The sequence below is a fragment of the Hyla sarda genome, chromosome 6, assembly GCF_029499605.1.
Source record: "Hyla sarda isolate aHylSar1 chromosome 6, aHylSar1.hap1, whole genome shotgun sequence".
NCBI classification, from domain to species: Eukaryota; Metazoa; Chordata; class Amphibia; order Anura; family Hylidae; genus Hyla; species Hyla sarda.
Window position 1 is genome coordinate 256,400,215 of NC_079194.1, and position 21,159 is coordinate 256,421,373.

Sequence of the window (21,159 nt, forward strand, 5' to 3'; positions counted from 1 at the left end):
TGGAGGTCCCAATATATTTCATTTTTTAGTCGTATTGTGGCGGAGAAGATGACTATCCTTCCTAAACTGCTTTATTTTTTCGAGACCTTATCGGTGCGTGTACCGTTAGCTGCCCATTGCTCTTCCCAATCATCAATCTTTCACTTTATCTGGGATGCTTTATCTGGGATTCTTCCTATGTCGGTTATGCTGGCCAGTAGACACATGGGGGTGGGGGGGTCTGGGGGTTCCCGATGTTACCAAATATTATTGGGCTGCTCATCTATGTCACCTGGCAGCCTGGTCATCCTATAATGCATACGGTAAGTGGATGGAATTGGAGAAATTATGGTTGCTCTGATTCATCCCAATACCCTTCTTTGGTCTTTACCCCACCCAGGCCTCCCCACGTCCTCTCTTGGGCCCGATGTCATTTTTCTCGCTATGTTTGGGATTATTGTTCTAGACGGTTTAGGCTTTTTTCTTCCTTTTCTCCTTTACAGTCCTTTCTCTATCACCCTGATTTTCCCCTGGGCCTAACCTCTAGTATGGTTCGGAAATGGGGATCTAGGGGCCTTTTTTGCTGGGCGGATTTGGTAGACCCTCTTTCGTCCTTTGCTCAATTGACTACCCGTCGGGACCTCCCTTCCTCTGAGGCGACCCACTACATTCAGCTTCGCCATTCTCTCTCCTCTACACAGAGGTCGTTGATTGTCCCCCTCCCCAACGAGTGTTGAACGACTATGTAGGAGTGGGCCTCAGACCAAGGGACTTCTCTCTAGTATTTAGTCTATTTTGCATTCGCCCCTGGACGGTCCCCCTCCATCCCACCGCTGCATGAGCCATTGGGAGGAAGCCCTTAATGTGTCTATTACGCTCCCTCAGTGGCAAATAATTAGGGAACGGGCTGCTAAGGCTTCCATATGTTCAGCATTCAAGGAGACCAAATTTAAAATGCTTATGGGCTGGTATCATACTCAGATCCTGCTGAACAAATTAAATCCTGATATCCCTCCCAATGCTGGCGTTGCAGTGTGGGATTAGGCACTGTCTTTTCATATATTTTGGTCGTGTCCGCGTATTACGGCCTATTGGGCTATGGTTCAGCGTCTCCTTCATGCTGTTTTGAGTGTCTTGGTCCCCTTGGTTTATCTCTTATTCCTCTGGAGTAGGGTCCTTTTGAAGAAGCCATTTAAACTCTTCTTACATGGGCCCAGGCTGCTAAGACTCCTATCACCAAGAAGCAAGACCCTTCCACCATCGGAGGATGATCTGATGGCTAGGGAGATTCGCTCTATGGAATCTCTAACGGCCTCTCTCAAGAACGCGGTCCCTCAGTTTGTATCCATATGGGAACATAGGGATAGATTTGTGGATCGACAGTCCCCGTAATACACCTCTAGTCGGCTGTACCTATGGCCTTCTTCCTCTTATTCTTTCTTTCCTCTGATTTTCTTTCTTGTTTGTCTTTTGGTGTGTTTCTGTGTACCCCATTCCTACCCCCCCCCTCCCTCTTCTGTTTATTCATAGATTGTTTGGTTGCCTTATTGATTGATTTTACTAAAAATGTTTACGATTTAGACTGCAGCACCTGTGATTACTGTGTCTCTTTTGCCTTATTTTGTCCTGGTTGACCCTGGTTTATCAAAACTTTACAGTAAAAAAATAAATAAAATAAGTGTCATACATTCACTTTGATCACAATCAAAGGCACAGAACACATTTCTCTGTGCATTATAACTTAACACTGCATCATTGTGAAGAAGTGAATGAGTGCTTGCATATCGCCCCATTACAACCCTGTTAAACCAATTACACCATGTCATTGAGAGTGTCATCATAACTAGAGATGAGCGAACTTACAGTAGATTCAATTCGTCACGAACTTCTCGGCTCGGCAGTTGGTGACTTATCCTGCATAAATTAGTTCAGCTTTCAGGTGCTCCCGTGGGCTGGAAAAGGTGGATACAGTCCTAGGAGACTCTTTCCTAGGACTGTATCCACCTTTTCCAGCCCACCGGCGCACCTGAAAGCTGAACTAATTTATGCAGGATAATTGCCTGCCAAATCAACTGCCGAGCCGAGAAGTTCGTGACGAATCGAATTTACTGTAAGTTCGCTCATCTCTAATCATAACAGTGCCAGACAGTGTTCCCCAAAGACAACGGGAATTTTTTTTTTTTAATTTGGCCTATATTCCATACCTAAGACTGGGCAAATAAGTGTATACGGTGAGTGGCAGTCTTCTAGGGGCATTGTATCAAACTCTGGTTACAAGGGCACTGTGTGTAACAGGCACATGATGGCACAATGACACGTATGAATTTTGACTAGTACTAGGGTACTTTGGTTCTCACTAAAATGTCACTATGTGTCATATGAAAATTGGTATCACGTGCATATTAATGTTGGAGCTATTATTTGGGCAGTGATATGACTGATAAATTTATGGACAGTAAGTTGAGGAAATAGCAATACTGCATAAAAATAGTTGTACTTTTATCAGTAGCTAAACTTATGTTATATACCTGAACTCCTATGTATTGTGTTAAACTATATCAGACACGTCTGGCTGGTAGAATTATATGGGTCCTGATATGTGGCAAGCATTATTTTATAAGCAATGTTATAGCAAACATTTCTCTATGGACCGTACTCTGCTGTATTGACAGTAATATGTGAATGGCTCTATGACTAGTGGATGTACAAGCACTAATGTACAGGAGATGCTTGTTGGTGAACATAACACTGAGCATTTCTTCTGGCCTTGCAAAACAACAGGGAACAATGTCCAAGTCGCTAAGCAACTATGGGACCCTAGTGAAGAGACAATATGGGATGTCCTAAACTTCCATTTGGTAACAGGGACATTTCTAGACCTGGGCACCGGAGCAGGGATACAGTTGTAATATTTTGTTGTGCATTGCATGGCTTGGGTAAAATAACTATTCTTTATATTGTGAGAATTGGTTGGTCCTGGGGTGGTCTGGTCATACATTTACAGACCCCCCCCCCCCCCCCCCAACCTTCTCCATATTGTAAAGTGACACTTCTCCCATTGTCACCAGTGTTATCAGATTCTCCATTGGGCCCTCTGTTAGTTCATACCATGTTGGCCCCATATATGTTCAGCATACACATTAGCATACCTGTACTTGCATATATGGTGGTACTGTCCTCTTCTCTTGCCCACTCCTAAAATTGCTCCTTTCTCTTATCCCAGGCTCACTCCTGCTCATTGATAAGATTGACACTTTAGTTAGTATCTGGTGATTCTGGGACTCTTTCCAGGAGTCTCCCCCGAGTTTCTCTTCTGGGTGGGTTTAACCCAATGGTTGTGTTTAGTTATGTAGGAATGCTCCCCTTCCCTGACTTTCCCTCCCCTCTTCTTTCTCCTTAGGTTTCTCTTGCTTTTTCTCCTGTCTGGCCTATGTCTTGGGGCTCTGTACCCTGCTACATACGACTGGTCACACACCAGTTTATCTCCTCAAAAGGAGTCCACACTTCTGCCTAGTGTTCCCTGCCATTGCCTGTTACCTGTGTAGTGTAATTTCCTTTGGTGAACTGGTATTGGCAGAATCTCTGCCTTGCTCATTATTATTGGTGCGGTCCTGCGTTACTTTTCTTTAGGTCTTCCATGTGTGACCTTTTGCCTTATATATCTTATTGTTTCTAGAGTTACTTTTTGCCAAAAATTTAATACACAGATAGGTCAAGTACAGTAAATTAATGACATGATCGGCCCATGTTCCACACATTGATTTCACCAGACTGAAAAGTGTGGCTGCTTGTGCTTTTCTGTCTAATAAAATATACATGTATACATTTACAAAATGGCATTGCTGTATTAAAGTTTAAGGGGAGGATTTATCATGCATTTGTGCCATTTCAGGCATCAAAGTCACAAGTTCTTGTGCAACCCACTGGGATGGTCTCCATGTGCACTCAAAATTTACACCTGCACACAGGCTTAACTTGTAGCTGAACTGTGTGGAGCTTTATGTACCACTGGCATATGAAAATCTGTCTTTAGTAAATCTCCCCCTTATTGTGTTGAAAGCAAGAAAAATGGGCAACTATAAGGGGCAAAATGATTATGGCTACATCACCAGGCCAGAGCATTTCCAAAATGGCAGGACTTGTTGGGCATTCCTGGTATGCAGTAGTTAGTATCAAAAGTTGTCCAAGGAAGGACAGACCGTGAGTCGGTAACTGAAACACATAGGAAGTGTCCCATTTGGTCCAAACAAAAAAATTAACTCAGCAAAAATTTATGAAAACCTTACAGCTGGATATGACAGAACGGTTACAGGACACGCAGGGCATCGCAGTTTGCTGTGTATTGTGCTACTTAGCTGGTCAAAGTGTTTATGCTGTCCACCACTGGAAGCAAGGTATATGAGCATCAGCACTGTATTAAGGAGCAATGGCAGAATGTGGCTTGGTTTGATGAATCACATTTACTATTCTACAGGATAAATTATGAAAATTAAGAAAAACTAGAGGCAGGGTAATGCTCATCGGGTAATGCTCTGCTGGGAAACCTTGCGTCCTAGCATTCTTGTGGATGTTATTTTGATATTAAACTAGACAATGTACACCACTTAATAGTAACAGCATTCTGTAATGGCAGTGTTCAGGAATGACTTAAAGGGGTACTCCGGCACTTAGACATCTTATCCCCTATCCAAAGGATAGGGGATAAGATGCCTGATCGCGGGGGTCCCGCCGCTGGGGACCCCCGTGATCTTGCATGCCGCACCCCGTTAAAATCAGTCCCCAGAGTGTGTTCCGGGTCTGATTATTGTCGATCACGGGGCCGGAGCGTTGTGACGTCAAGGCTCAGTCCCCTTTAAGGAGGAGTCTTTATTGTCCAGTTCTGAGAAGTTTTTTTGTTATTATCGGAATCGTGATTACTAGCCCCATCTAGCAATGTGCTAATTTACACCAATGTTTTTCTGCTGACGAGTCCGCTTTAAAGGATCTGCTATAAATGTCTTAATGCATTAAGACAATTTCACCAGACCCTGCAAGACCTACACAATTGTAGGCAAGTGGTTTTATTATGTACGATTGGTGGAAAATGGTTTTCTCCTTTCCTTCTCCTTGCTAGCTCTCATAGTCATTAGGATAATAACCATATTGTGTAAAACACCTTTACAGATAAAGATTTAGAAGGGTCCCGTCTAGTAATAAGTTCCCTTTACGGCTGAGCAGACCAGATGACAGTTCTATAGACAGACTAGAGAATCTGTATACAGAGACCATAAATGACATGGTCGAGATGAAACAGATCTTAACCAATTGTTAAGGTTGTGACATTTATTACCATACCAGTAAAACAACCCAGAGTGTGACATGGCATAGGACAAATATATGTGAACATATATCTTCCACCAGTTATACACCGACTTTCGCCCCATGTAGGGTGATGTGTGAACTCTGCAAAGCACCAGAACTCACCCAACCAATACTGGATGTTATATTTTGCATTCATGAGCGTTGGGATTATAGGAGATGCCTTAGTTACCATGATGAGTATTGTAAGCATTTCGCTTCGGTATACTTACCAAACATACATGTACTCAGTGAACCAGACACAAAAGTATGCCAGTCTATAAATGCTTTGATAAAAACCTTTTATGTTTTATATTACAGAAATCACAGAAGGAAAGGCACAGGCTGGTGTTCTGCATGATATAGGTTTAGTACGTGCACCTTATAAAGGGTAAGCATCATCACAACATTAAATAAAATGGATGTCACTTCCCACAGTAACAGCAGGCAACCAATGTCTATAAAGATGAAAGAGTCAATTTAATCACATACTTTTCAGGGTTAACAGGCAAGAAACCTTCAATTGTCCTCATGACAACACATCCTGCTCTGTGCTGTGAAAGGGTCATCATAGGTATAATGCATGGATCCAAATCACCATCTATTATCAAAGTCCACATCATAGCTGGCTTGGAAAAGTTGCAGCTATGGGTGTGTATTTGTTTGGCCACACACAGTCCCTGTGATCTTAAACCTACTAAAAGACAATTTCATGTACACCATAGGGTCTCTTAAATATTCTAATAATTCTTTAACTTCAGCTATGACAAAGGCAAAAAGAAAAAAACAACCTCAATTTCCCTTGGTAATAGCCTCACAGCCTTCATGTTCATAGCTTATTCATTCAAGGTGGTAAAAGATATGGACGATGCTGTAACAATACTGGAAAAATAACACTGTTAGCAAAGAAGCATTGATCAAACATATTAGCAGCTTCAATGTTTTGCAAGGCAATAAAATAAACAGATGGAACGACAGAAAAGAGGTCAACACGACCACCTTGTGATATGATGGGTCTCCTTTTATGTAGGTTTATCTACAAATGAGGCAGTAAGCTGGTGGTACCACGAACATCAGAGCATGTTTGTCAACAGTCCAAAGACAGATTTCCAAATGGTATGAACAGTTTATGAATGATACCAATCAAAAAGAAAGCGCCATTCATGTGCACACATCTTCAGAACTGAGTAAAGTCGACAGCAACTCAAGAATCAGCTGACGTTTCTTCATAGGTCATGGATCGCGGTTTTACTATTACAGTAATTTTACAGGACAAGACAGGAGATGGACGTTTCACCTACCCCAAGACCTCAGCTGCAGAACCAGCGTAACATTAGCCTTTAATCTAATGTACTGACACATAATCTTTGTTTCACCAATAAATCAGTCTTGTTTTATTTAGAGCCGTTTTGTAAGAATTTATTTTTATACATTTTAAAAGAGTTACGTAGGCGTAGTATCTCCTCTTTACTGTTTGTAGTAGTTTTTTTTTTTTCAAATATGGCATTGCATAAAGAAAAGAGAAAAAAGGAAGACTCCAAAGATGGGAAGTGGGGGGGCAGAGAAGGTTGTCATCACTCTCCCCGCCGTTTAGAAGGCGGGACTAAGTGAGGAGGCAGATCCGCTGGGAGCTCATGCCCTTCTAACTTTACTTTTATCAAGTGATTTGCTAAAGCAAACTCTTCATCATCAAGAAAACCATCTCGGTCCACATCTGCTAACTTCCAGATTTTGCCCAACACTGTGTTGGGGAGCTTGGACTTCACCATTTCCTTTTTGGCACTGGCACCGGTGATTTTTCCATTGACAGGAGAAAGTGTGTAAAAGATCTCATCATATGTTGGCTTATCTTTACCTACTACCCACTCTACATCATCAATACCCTCTCCGGCTCCTTCCCCATATCCATGGCCAAATGGACCATTCATGGTTCCCTCAAATGCTCCTCCTTTGACCACCTGATTTGTCATTTGGGATTCCTCTTGTCTGACCATGACCATAAGCTTAGCAATGTCATTGGCCAGCATGTCATCCACTGCATCCAGCAACTTCGGCTTTATGGACTGGAATTTAGAAAAGTCCTGGGTACTTAGAATTTCCTTTAGGAAAAAAAACAAAAAACCACATTTTAGAGAATCAACAGAACAGGTTTACATTACATACTAGACTGTCTTCTTATACACCTTTAAAGTTACAGTTTCCATCTACGCTGATGTGCACACAAACAGGAGATCGAGCCATGGGAACAGAGGGCTAGGGCAGTGAAGGGCAACATTTTAAAAAGGACTCATATTTGGAATTTATATATCCCAAAACTTCGTAAAGGAGCATTTAGGATTCCTAAAAAAAAAGGTTATTTGTTGCATAATTAAAAAAAAAGTTACAATTTCTCCAATTATCTGTCCTGTAACAATTCCTTAATACTTTTGTATATGGGCAATTCAGCAGCTTTTCCTCCAGACTGGTTTTGATAAATCTCCCCCTATGTTAGTAAAAAAGCAACACTTTAAAGTTAATAGCTTGAATTAGATAGTTGCCATGTTCGAGTCATTTACCAAACATATAGATGTTGAGTCTAAACACCTACATGTTCAGAAAATGAACTGAACGTAGTCACTAGCTGACTATGTTCAGGCCATAAGTCTATTGGGCTCGTGCACGGATACATTTTGACAGGATGCTGATATATCCATGCAACATAAAGGCAAAGCATGGTGTTAAAGCACTCTTATTTATACTGTGTCTATGGATTATCAGAAAATTAGAGCAGTCTAGACACAAGGCATATTCATCCATATGAATATCTGTAACTACAATGTGCTCTTTACATACACCAGTGACATTGAACTGCAACCACAAAGGAAGTTATGCACTTTCCTGGACAAATATAGAAAAAAGTTATACAGCTAATGTACTGTGCAAGTGCTATGAAATGGTTACCATTTCTGCAAATAAACCCATCTTCATGCAGTTTACTGCTGCTACCCTGGTTGAAGCATTCATGTTGGTTTCTGCATTTTCCTTAAAAGGGGTTCTCCGGTGCTCAGACATCTTATCCCCTATCCAAAGGATAGGGGGATAAGATGCCTGATCACGGGAGTCCCGCCGCTGGGGACCCCCGTGATCTTGCACGCGGCACCCCGTTTGTAATCAGTCCCCGAAGCGTGTTCGCTCCGGGTCTGATTACCGACGACCACAGGGCCGGCGGCGTGTGAAGTAATGCTCCGCCCCTCCCGTAGGCTTGCATTGAGGGGCGGAGCGTGACGTCACACACCACCGGTGTGATCACGGTTGTCCCCAGCGGCAGGACTCCCGCGATCAGGCATCTTATCCCCTATCCTTTGGATAGGGGATAAGATGTCTAAGCACCGGAGAACCCCTTTAATGCAGTCACATCCCACAAGTAAAAAGCTGTAAAATGACTAACCATATGGTGTACCTGTCAACTGACTATGCTATCGTATGTAAGGGTAGCACAATGTGGGGACAGATCTGTTGACCCATGAGCCCAGATGACACAAAATGGAAACCCACAGCATTTCCATGTTTTGGGGCCTTTAAGTATCAGTCTAGAGATGTGGTTTCACTCACTCCATAGCTCAGCATGGAGACATGCAACTCACCCTGGGTGATCAGGTTGTTCAGGCAACCGTATGATGCCCAGCGAGTTCCATGCACAAGTCTTATTAATTAGAATAGGGCTCATGCATGGAACTTGCTGGACATTGTACAGTTGCCGTGTGACGATGCCACACATGTGGGGATTGAAAAGGATGCGCAGTGGGTCTCATTAGTATCCTGCCACACTCACTGTGCGTGTGCCGCAATCCCCATTCAATCTGTGTGTCAAGCAAACAGGGAGTTGGCCATGCTTCTGGACCTCCATAAAAGTATTTTTTGTCGGCACAATAAAAACACCAAAAGCATCATTTGCTTAACCTATATGACAGATGCACTTTTATACATACTTCTTATCAGCATCTCATATTTTAATGCTTAAATGGACACTGTCAGATGCAAAAACTTTTGATATGATGTAAAGCATGTATAACCAATAGGTTTTGCTATTGCTTTCATTAGAAAATTTTCAGTATTTCATACTGAAAAAGTCAGTCAAACAACTCCCCCCCCTGCCTGCTTGGACACATACTAGTCCTGCTGTGTCCATGCGACATCAACTATGTCAGGGGTCGGCAACCCGCGGCTCCGGAGCCGCATGTGGCTCTTTTACACCTTTGCCGCGGCTCCGGTGTGAGGTGAAAAAGGGAGGGACAAGTTTTCCGAAGCTACAGTGGGGAGGATCGAGGGCAGAGCCATGGGTTTGATTTTTTCACCGCACGTCTGCAGATAATTAAGCCACGCCCCCTCACGGAGGATGAAGAGTGCGAGAGCGCAGCTCTGCATAATACAAGGAGACAGTGGGAGAGTGGGGACGGACACAGCTCCTCCCTCCCCCTTCTCTGTACAGACAGGACCTCATTCATCACGGGGAGGTTTCATTTTTTTTGCGGGGAAAAGCTCCTCCCCTCCCCCAGCTCTGTACAGACAGGACCTAATTTTTCACGGGGAGGTTTCATGTTTGCACAGGGGAAACACAGAGCGGGTGAGGGGAGAGGAGACATACTGCACTGCAGGGGCTGGGGAAGATTTCTATGTGTGAGGAGACATATTACACAGGCTGGGGATGTAAAGACTGCAGGGGAATAAATATCATGCTGGGAATGACGGGGACTGCTGAATGACACATGCTGGGAGTTGTGGTCCCTCTTATGTGTGTGTATGCCAGTGTTTCCCAACCAGGGAATGCTGGTAGTAGTAGTTTTGCAACATCTGGAGGCACCCTGGTTGGGAAACACTGGTGTATGAACTCCAACTCCCAGGACAGTACTGGTATAATAGAGGTGTTGGTGAACTACAACTCCCAGGAGAGTACTGGTATAATAGAGGTGTTGGTGAACTACAACTCCCAGGAGAGTACTGGTATAATAGAGGTGTTGGTGAACTACAACTCCCAGGAGACCACTCAGATACAATATAGGTGTTGGTGAACTACAACTCCCAGGACACTACTGATACAATAGAGGTGTTGGTGAACTACAACTCCCAGGAGACTACTGAGATACAATAGAGTTGTTGGTGAACTACAACTCCCAGGAGACTACTGAGATACAATAGAGGTGTTGGTGAACTACAACTCCCAGGAGAATACTAAGATACAATAGAGGTGTTGGTGAACTACAACTCCCAGGAGACTACTGAGATACAATAGAGGTGTTGGTGAACTACAACTCCCAGGAGAATACGAAGATACAATAGAGGTGTTGATGAACTACAACTCCCAGGATACTACTGAGATACAATAGAGGTGTTGGTGAACTACAACTCCCAGGAGACTACTGAGATACAATAGAGGTGTTGGTGAACTACAACTCCCAGGAGACTACAGAGATACAATAGAGGTGTTAGTGAACTACAACTCCCAGGAGAATACTAAGATACAATAGAGGTGTTGGTGAACTACAACTCCCAGGAGACTACTAAGATACAATAGAGGTGTTGGTGAACTACAACTCCCAGGAGACTACTAAGATACAATAAAGGTGTTGGTGAACTACAACTCCCAGGAGAATACGAAGATACAATAGAGGTGTTGATGAACTACAACTCCCAGGAGACTACTGAGATACAATAGAGGTGTTGGTGAACTACAACTCCCAGGAGACTACAGAGATACAATAGAGGTGTTGGTGAACTACAACTCCCAGGAGAATACTAAGATACAATAGAGGTGTTGGTGAACTACAACTCCCAGTAGACTACTAAGATACAATAGAGGTGTTGGTGAACTACAACTCCCAGGAGACTACTAAGATACAATAAAGGTGCTGGTAAACTACAACTCCCAGGAGAATACTAAGATACAATAGATATGTTGGTGAACTAAAACCCCCAGGAGACTACTAAGATACAATATAGGTGTTGGTGAACTACAACTCCCAGGAGAATACTGATACAATAGAGGTGTTGGTGAACTACAACTTCCAGGAGACTACTGAGATACAATAGAGGTGTTGGTGAACTACAACTCCCAGTAGACTACAGAGGCAGCATGCTGGTGTTATACCACAGACTGAAGACTTCTGAATAACACATGCTGGGAGTTGTAGTCCCTTTTGTGTGTGTATGCCAGGGCATCAGAGGGGAGGGGGGTTTTGCGGCTCCCAGTTTTTTTTTTTCCTTCGGAAACGGGTCCAAGTGGCTCTTTTTGTCTTAAAGGTTGCAGACCCCTGAACTGTCATGGACACACTTCCTTGATTGACAGCTGTGAGTGCAGGGCTCACAACTGGAGGAAAAATCCTCCCACTGTCAGCTTGTGTCCCGCTACTGGTCAGGATTAGGTACTGAGTGATATATTATTTAAAAGAAAAGAAAAATTGTTGGATCTGACGGGTACGCTTCAATATTTTACCTGCATTTTCCTGAGGTTGGGAAAATCTCCAGGTGAGATCTGCTGTTCTTTCTCTATTTTCAGGTAGATCTCTGCCAGGTTATTGATCAGCTCCTTTTTCTTGTTATCTTTACCAAAGACATTTGGCATTTCCTTTTTTAATGCACTAATAATATAAGCATGGACCTGAAAGGGAGATGGAGATGAGTTACAAAAAAGGTCTCTGATTTCCACACACTTTCATGATTTGTCACTCAAACATAAGGATAAGGAGAAGAAAATATAGAATAACCACCCCCTCTTAGCAAGCCATTACGAAAATCTGTCTCTATAACACAATAGTTAGAATAAGGACATCAGTATAATACCCAACACATCCACCTATTCATAGAAGACATGGCAATGGCCCCTGCAGATCAAGAAGTTTCTCAATAGCCGCTATATAATACTGACTATCACCTGCAGCGAGTACTGCAGGGGGGGTATTTAGCTAGCTGTGGCTTCCCTAGCACGATCTTCTGTTTGCAGCAGGTACCAGATCCAATCTGAGAGTGGTTGTCTTGGATGACACAACGGCTTTAAAAGAGAACCTGTCAGGGCCTCACATACCAGCCCCAGGAAAACAGCATTTCAATGCTATTCTCCTCAGCTGTCTGTAATGCAGCAGAGAGCTGAAAAGTTACTTCAATTGCCACCAAACATGACTGGTATCCAGTCACAGGGAAGGGGACGTGGTGGCTTACAGTCATGCTCACAATGCCCACTCCCGCTCAGACTGGCAGGGAGAAGCCTTACTTGCAGGAGGGGACTGAATGCCAGTCACAGCTGATGGAGATTAGTTACTTTTCAAATGCACAAACATAGTCTGGCACTGCTATAATATGAGTGAGGTATGCAAGTCCTCCGCCTGTACCAGGCCCGACGAAGTGCCGGGAGGCACGTAAATGGCGTTTGCCTTAAAAGGGGTTCTCCGGTGCTTAAACATCTTATCCCCTATCCGCAGCTGGGGACCCCCGTGATCATGCACGCGGCACCCCGTTTATAATCAGTCCCCGGAGCGAACACGTCTGATTACGGGCCACTACAGGGCGGGCAGCGTGTGACGTCATGCCTGCGCCGGGGTGTGAGGTCATGCTTCGCCCCGCAATGCAAGCCTACGGGAGGGGGCGTGATAGCCATCACTCCCCCTCCCGTAGGCTTGCTTTGCGGGGCAGAGCGTGACGTCACACGCAGGCGTGACGTCACACGCCGCCCGCCCTGTAGTCGCCCGTAATCCGACCCGGAGCGACTGATTATAAACGGGGTGCCGCGTGCATGATCACGGGCGTCCCCAGCTGCGGGACTCCCGCGATCAGGCATCTTATCCCCTATCCTTTGGATAGAGGATAAGATGTTTAAGCACCGGAGAACCCCTTTAACACCCCTGTTTTCAACCCTTATTACTGTTATGTGAGAATTCTTTAATAAAGCATTGAGAAGCGACTTATGGTGGGTGAGTGCAACATCTTTTTTATTGCTTATATTCATAAATTTTCAGCTCACTGTGGAATCTCAGCTCTGTGATGTCCTGGGGCTGATGTGTGAGCCCACAAGGCCCTGACAGGTTCTCCTTAAGAACATACGATAACACAAACAAGTGTCAGGGGCCGAGCATTCCCTGGTTCTGCAGGGCCCCATGATACCGACAAGGATGTTTAGCAGACCCACAGTCCAATAAACCCCATCTGCTTACCTTAGCCAGCCTGGCTCTTTTGATGAGGTCATTCAGCTTGCGGAGGGCAGCATTCCTGGGTAAGGACTGAATATCCTTGAATAAGTCTTGCTCCTCAGCCTCAAACAATTTGCGGTTGTCTGGGATGAGCAGAGGATGGGACCAGAATGAACCAATGTAAACCCGCACCACCTCTGGAGTGTTGATGATCTTGCCCAATGACCACATGAGGGCCCCATATACCCTCATAAGCTGTTGGGTTTCAATCTGATCTGCCTTATTGAGTACAACTCGGATTTTATCCTCATGGTTTTTTAAAGCCTTGATGACCTCAGAAAATTCATCAGATATGTCCAACTTGTGAGCATCAAAAAGCAGAATAATGCGATCCACGCGTTCGGCAAACCACTCCAAGACTGCTGCAAAATCATAACCTGTGGAAACAGTAAAGAGGTTAAGTTACTTCATAAGAGATACATTGTTTTTACTGCCTGTATGATTAAAACATCCGCTAACAATTAGAGGATGTGGTAGAAGAAAAAAGGAAATGCCACCTGTCACTACACCTGGTGGCCGAGGACAGTTATGGGGAAGTCTCTTCTGCCGAATCTCACTCAAGGCAAGTTGTCACTTTTACCAACGTCTCACTTTAAGACACCAGTGACAAAAACAGAAACGCTGACCTATAATGGGGCCCACAGGGTTAAGAAGAGGTCTTATTTGTCTTGAGGGGAAAAATAAATCCACACACAGTCAATGCAGATATTAACAGTAAGGGTACATTCACATTGGGAGAGAAAAAAAAAACAAAAAAACTTGAAATCAGCATGGAATTTGGTGTGTGGATTTTGGTGCAGATTTTAATGAGGCTATTGTATGTGGATGTTTATGGTCATTGTATGTAGCTGTATGTGGTTATTGCATTTGGCTGTACGTGGTTACTGTATGTGGATTTTGATGTGGTTTTTATATGCGGCTGTAGGTGGTTATTGTATGTGGATTCTGATGTGGTTATTATATGTGGCTGTGTATGGTTATTGTATGTGGCTGAATGCATTTTTTTAAAGCTCCCATTGATTTTAAAGTTGCTGCCGGACTATATTTTAATCAAAATGTTGTTATTGAACAATTTTTAATTATATGAAACACATACAAGAAAAAGGTTCCCCAACAGGGAAAATGTAAGGGATACTAACCTATGGTAGTACTGTCATGTACCTCACATTAGCAACAATAATGTGAGGTGTACCAATTTTGTAACCCTATTACACCTCATTTTCCCGCCCAAGTCATTGCTGCAGTTGACCACTAGCCCAATGCTATATGGCTGGAGGATTTTCATAGGCAACACTCCAGTAAAGGAGTTATCCCATGAGAAAGTTTCATCACCTATCCACAAGATTGCTGGGAGCCTCATTGTTAGGACCCACGGGATCAATAGGACAGAAGCCTAGAGCCTCCATTCAGGAAAAACAGGAGTGGAGCTGTGGTCATGTATGTGATTCAAGGTGTGTGTGTCTAACAGAGATAGACAAGTATAGTGCTTGGTCATCAGTCCTATAAACACTGAATGGAATGGCTCTGGCCAATTATGAACACAGCTTTATTTAATATCCTTTGCTCTATCATGTATCCTGTAGAAAGGTGATAGTTAAAGGGGTACTCTGCCCTAGACATCTTATCCCCCGATCTCAGGCCCTGCATTCTGAACATTTATGTTCAGAATGCCGGTTGTGCTGAGCTTCGAACGGCCATAGTCGTCACATACCCTCTATTAATGTCTATGGGAGATATATGGAGGGGCGCTGCCGCGGCGATCCGATCATCCTGCACGGCAGACGGAGGTCCCCTCACCTGTCTCTGCTGCCTTCCCGGTGTCTTCTGCTCTGATCTGCCTTCCCGCAGACCAGAGCAGAAGATGACCGATAACACTGACCAGTGCTATGTCCTATGCATAGCACTGAACAGTATTAGCAATCAAATGATTGCTATAAATTGTCCTCCTATGGGGACTATTAAAGTGTAAAAATAAAAGTAAAAGTAAAAAAAAAGTGAAAAACCCCCTCCCCCAATAAAAACGTAAATTGTCCCATTTTCCCTATTTCACCCCCAAAAAGTGTTTAAAAAAATATTTTATATACATATTTGGTATCGCCGCATGCGTAAATATCTGAACTATTAAAATAAAATGTTAATGATACTGTACGGTGAACGTAAAAAAAAAATAAAAAGGCCAAAATAGCTACTTTTTTTATAACATTTTATTCCCCCCCAAAAAATAAAAAATGGATTAAAAGTATTATATAAGCAAATATGGTATCAATAAAAAGTACAGATCCCGACGCAAAAAATGAGCCCTCATACCGCCGCTTATACGGAAAAATGAAAAGGTTATAGGTCTTCGAAATAGGGGGATTTTAAACGTACTAATTTGGTTAAAAAGTTAGCGTTTTGTTTTTTTAAGCGCAACAGTAATAGAAAAGTATGTTACCATGGGTAACATTTTACTCATATTGACCCAAAGAATAAAGAAAACATGTCATTTTTACCGTAAATTGTACGGCGTGAAAACGAAACCTTCCAAAATTTGCAAAATTGCGGTTTTCTTTTTAATTTCTTTTACTATTTTTTTGGGTTGTGCCATACATTTTACGGTAAAGTGAGTGATGGCATTACAACGGACAACTGGTCGCGCAAAAAACAAGCCCTCATACTAGTCTGTGGATGAAAATATAAAAGAGAGTTATGATATTTTGAAGGCGAGGAGGAAAAAATGAAAACGTAAAAATAAAATTGTCTGAGTCCTTAAGGCCCAAATGGGCTGAGTCTTTAAGGGGTTAAGCATATTTTTAAATTTTCTTACTAATGACAGTAGCAGTTTCTACTAGAAGACTCCAAGTCTGATACCTGTAGAATGAAAGCTGGTATAGGATAATGTTCTGCAACTGATAGGAATATCATAGTTCTATCTGGAAAGATGCATAAAGAAAGGACTGTCTGACACACAAGTCATTGAAATAGTGCGATGCAGCAGTCAGACGAGGAGGATTCTTCCAAGATGGCTATATTTAACCATAGAGATGCCTTCTCCAGATCTGGCCTGTAGATAAGTCGGTGACTCACAGAATCAAATATGTAACTTTCACTTTCTCTACTGAAGAGGGGGCTTTATGGGGTGGGGCAGGGAAAAGCTGCCAGTCACGACTTCAGGGTCTCTAGAGACCATGGTCTTTATATTTGGTACATGCCACAACAGATTTTCCACTTCTTCCATTTATGTGCTCAACGTTTCCTTGGCAATGGGCTTTCTAACATGAAAACATGTTTGTGTAAATCATCTCTCGTATATTAAGTACACCATATTTTGTCGTTACCCTTGTGGGATTTAGATGCAGCCTGAGGTCAAGTGTCAGGTTTAACTTCCCTTATAAGGCCAGTAATGAACTTGTGTTGTGCATTGAATAGAAGCAGAAGTGTCTTTGTATAAATAGGAACAACATTAGAGACAAGGACACCTCCCAGTAGACTGTAGCTTAGCATTGTAGGGTGGCTTGTCAGCAGATCTCCACTTCATTCATTCTGTATACAAGGCTGCTGCCTAAACTGGCCATACACAAGAGATAGGCCAACCTCTAATGTGGATGTTGGCCTCCTGACTCTCCAGACAGCAGATCTCCACTTCATTCATTCTGTATACAAGGCTGCTGCCTAAACTGGCCATACACAAGAGATAGGCCAAACTCTAATGTGGATGTTGGCCTCCTGACTCTCCAGACAGCAGATCTCCACTTCATTCATTCTGTATACAAGGATGCTGCCTAAACTGGCCATACACAAGAGATAGGCCAACCTCTAATGTGGATGTTGGCCTCCTGACTCTCCAGACAGCAGATCTCCACTTCATTCATTCTGTATACAAGGATGCTGCCTAAACTGGCCATACACAAGAGATAGGCCAACCTCTAATGTGGATGTTGGCCTCCTGACTCTCCAGACAGCAGATCTCCACTTCATTTATTCTGTATACAAGGCTGCTGCCTAAACTGGCCATACACAAGAGATAGGCCAACCTCTAATGAGGATGTTGGCCTCCTGACTCTCCAGACAGCAGATCTCCACTTCATTCATTCTGTATACAAGGATGCTGCCTAAACTGGCCATACACAAGAGATAGGCCAACCTCTAATGTGGATGTTGGCCTCCTGACTCTCCAGACAGCAAATCTCCACTTCATTCATTCTGTATACAAGGATGCTGCCTAAACTGGCCATACACAAGAGATAGGCCAACCTCTAATGTGGATGTTGGCCTCCTGACTCTCCAGACAGCAGATCTCCACTTCATTCATTCTGTATACAAGGATGCTGCCTAAACTGGCCATACACAAGAGATAGGCCAACCTCTAATGTGGATGTTGGCCTCCTGACTCTCCAGACAGCAGCTCGTTGAGGAGAGAAGAGCCTTTTGTTCTCAGGGAAATAAGCCACCAGCAGAGGTGTCTGTCAACAGCTACCCATCCACAACACATGCATGCTCTGCTAAGCCAAGCATGCATGTGCGGATCAGGACACAGAGCTGTGTACAGCCGACATTATATTTGATCCTCTTAATGTGTATGAATATGCAGGGGAGGCAGCTGCCTGTGTGGGTAAGGGCAATACGTTTTATCCATGGAGAATAGGTCACCCTGTTTTGACTTTGAATACAGGTCACACAGTCTAAAAAGCAAATAATATTACATGGGAACTCAGCTGCCTGGTCCCCAAAGTTTGTGCACTTTGGACAATTCCTTTTTGTTAGAAGGATCCCCAAGTGATCAGCTGATCACTAGGTGTCCTGTTGTTAGGGCCCCCAGAATTCAGCTGTAATCTGTTGGGAAACATAGCATTAAGTGTCCAACTTCCCTATAACGCCACCACAGGGCAGCAGTATAGGAGTGACAATCAGACGGCACGGAGCATGGTAAGGGACCTCCGGTCGTCCTCTCAGCTGATCGGGACACTGCAATTTCACCACGGTGATCCGGTTCACTATCAACTTTGATCACGGCATCTAATGGGTTAATCCCAGACATCACCTCAATCGGTGATGTCCGGCATTAGACACAGGTCCTGGCTATGACACGCGTTGCATAGTTTGGGTAGTGTGCACAGGGCACCTCCGGGACCCCTGACGGCAGGTATCGGATTAGGTATCTGGGACATTTGCCCAAGTACATGTACTCATGCAAATGTCAGTATCGGTCCCGATACCGATACCAGTATCAGGACATCCCTAGTATAAAGTTAACCCTAATAATGCAATTGATAATGGGGCTTCTAAACCAGACAACTACTTTAATGGATCAAACAAGAATTAAATAAAGAGATACATTTTCTAAGCAGTTATAGCGCCATTTACAGGGCTGGCACAGTACACCCATTCACCACAGATCTCAAGCCATTCACAGACTGGCACATATATTCATAGTTGTGACCCATTGTGAGATCACCATCTTTGCTCCTGGTTCTATAGGGTCAGACTGTATCTAGGATTGTTTTCTCTTGATACAGTGGAGGCCCAAGTCATTTATGTGTTATTCACTGTATACAGATACTGGGTTATGCCCAAATACCATTCATTGCGGTCGCGCATCATTTTGATGGAGCTGCTTGAGAAGGCTGAAACATTGCTGTCCATATTCAAGTGAATAAAGGGTTATTTTTTTAATGCAGGGGATGTAACCTTACATGTATTCAGACTGCACTGTATGTAATACATATATTGAATATTATTTTACAGTCACAGCTTAGTAACCCAAGCTCAGACGCTGCTTCCTGCTCCTTCTTCTATGATGAGCTAAGAAGAATCTTGTGCTCCTGATTTTGCACAGGGCAAAACCCTCTGGCTCAATACAGTAATGAAAGTCAGGACCCAAGTACTAAAACTCAATTACACAGACGTAAATAACATGGATGTATGTGCAAAAACAACAGCATTTCAATGTGATAAATAAAAAGGGGAAGTAAAAGTCCCAGGTAACCGTAACGGTAGGGTCACACACACACACACACACACACCTGCAGTGTATTTGACGCTGCGGATGTGCTGCCGGCAGTCACAGACCGACGGCAAAGCAAGCTCCCTGCTCCCTTGTAGCTGTGTCCACTAATAGCAGCGGATTTCCGGCAGGCCGTCACAAGCAGACAGAGAGAGATACCTGACCGCAGCAAGGAGATCGCTCTGCAGTCGCTCTGTGACTGCCAACAGCGCAGAGAGTCATATATTCTGCGGATGCACTGTGACCTTACTCTTAAAGTACATTGCAGTAGACAGACATGGAGATTTAGCAACCAATCAGATCGCTTTTTTTTTTTTTTTTTTTTTTTTTTTTTAAAGGCCTCTGAAAAATTAAAGGAGCAATGTGATTGGCTGCTATGGGTAATTGCACCACTCTACATAGGTTTTGATAAATCTTCCCCAGAACCATTAGTGTCATTAATATAAACTTTTGACATGTTGTTCACACATGTCTAAAGTTTAGATCGCAGTGTGCCTTAATCCTGGGACCCGATGTGTAGTAGACTGCAGCGCACTTCACTCCCCGGCCAGTTGCCAGATCTGATTCATTCACTCCAGACTAATGCAGCGAACAAGTTGGATTGGACAGACAGCTGGGGAGTGAAGCACACGCTGCCACTCACTTCAGGGGTACTCTACTTTAGATAAACCTATCCCCTATCCACAGGATAGACCGCCTAGAATGTATACACAAAGATAGCGCAGGGTAAAAGTACCGATCTAGACTAAGATGCCTCAACACAGCAGCAGTGTCTTCACATATTTAATGGCTATTTAGTACTTTATATTAGGACTGGGATATTCTAATGTTCTCACACCCTCAGTTCCTGCCATGCACCAAGTGCCAGATGATCACATGACCAGTGAAAAGACGTGGCAGAAGAGGGGTTCACTTGTGTGACGCCTGGCATTGAGAGAACTTCACTTACTGTACACAAGCTGGTAATAGGGGAAAAGGGCGGCGTGTAGAGGAGTAGATAAAAGATTTCACAATTTAGGCCAAACTTGTATAATAGAGATTAGGAAACGCACGGTTACAGCCATCATAACCAAGTTGTCTAACACAATCCAGCTTTACTATATTGTACCTTATCGACTATGATATTACTGGGAACTCCCAAACAGACAGGGACATACCCTTGTGGGCACCTTGCAACCAGAGCACCTTGCCCACTATGCGCAATTTCTAATACTGGTACGGTAAAGGGGGTGGGGGGGTAAGTTGGTTGTCTCTGGGCTCCTCACCTACCATGTGCCATTTATAATTCTGATCTGGCAGAAAGGGGGGGGGGTCTGATCTCACCAACCTCTGCCACTTAGAATACTGGTCTGGCAGGGGGACACGAGTACAGACTAGTACCCCGGCACAAGGTTTCATACAATTACGCCAGACTCTTATGTGTCACATTGGGAAATCTGTGAGTACCGATAATGGAGCAGAGGCTGGCAGCGGCTAACAGAATAGGCACATAATACAAGGAGCAAAGATATTCTGACGCCATTCAGGTCAATATATCTCACACACCTCATATAAGTGAATGCCAAATATCTGTCAAATTCCACCACATTTCTTTCCTTCCTCACTCTTGGATCTTCTCCGCCTTCTAGTATGTCACATTCCACA

General features: G+C 43.6%; 1 protein-coding gene across 1 annotated transcript in view; it reads right to left on the reverse strand.

Annotated features, from left to right (window-relative positions):
- Positions 1-5,672: 5,672 nt before the first annotated feature.
- EHD1 (EH domain containing 1) overlaps positions 5,673-21,159 on the reverse strand; it is a 40,959-nt gene continuing 25,472 nt past the window's right edge. Inside the window, exons 3-5 of the mRNA XM_056527043.1 lie at positions 13,497-13,909; positions 11,786-11,950; positions 5,673-7,415 (exon numbers count right to left, since the gene is read on the reverse strand). Coding sequence (XP_056383018.1) covers positions 6,891-7,415; positions 11,786-11,950; positions 13,497-13,909 — 1,103 coding nt within the window. The 3' untranslated portion in view covers positions 5,673-6,890. The remainder of the gene's footprint in view (positions 7,416-11,785; positions 11,951-13,496; positions 13,910-21,159) is intronic.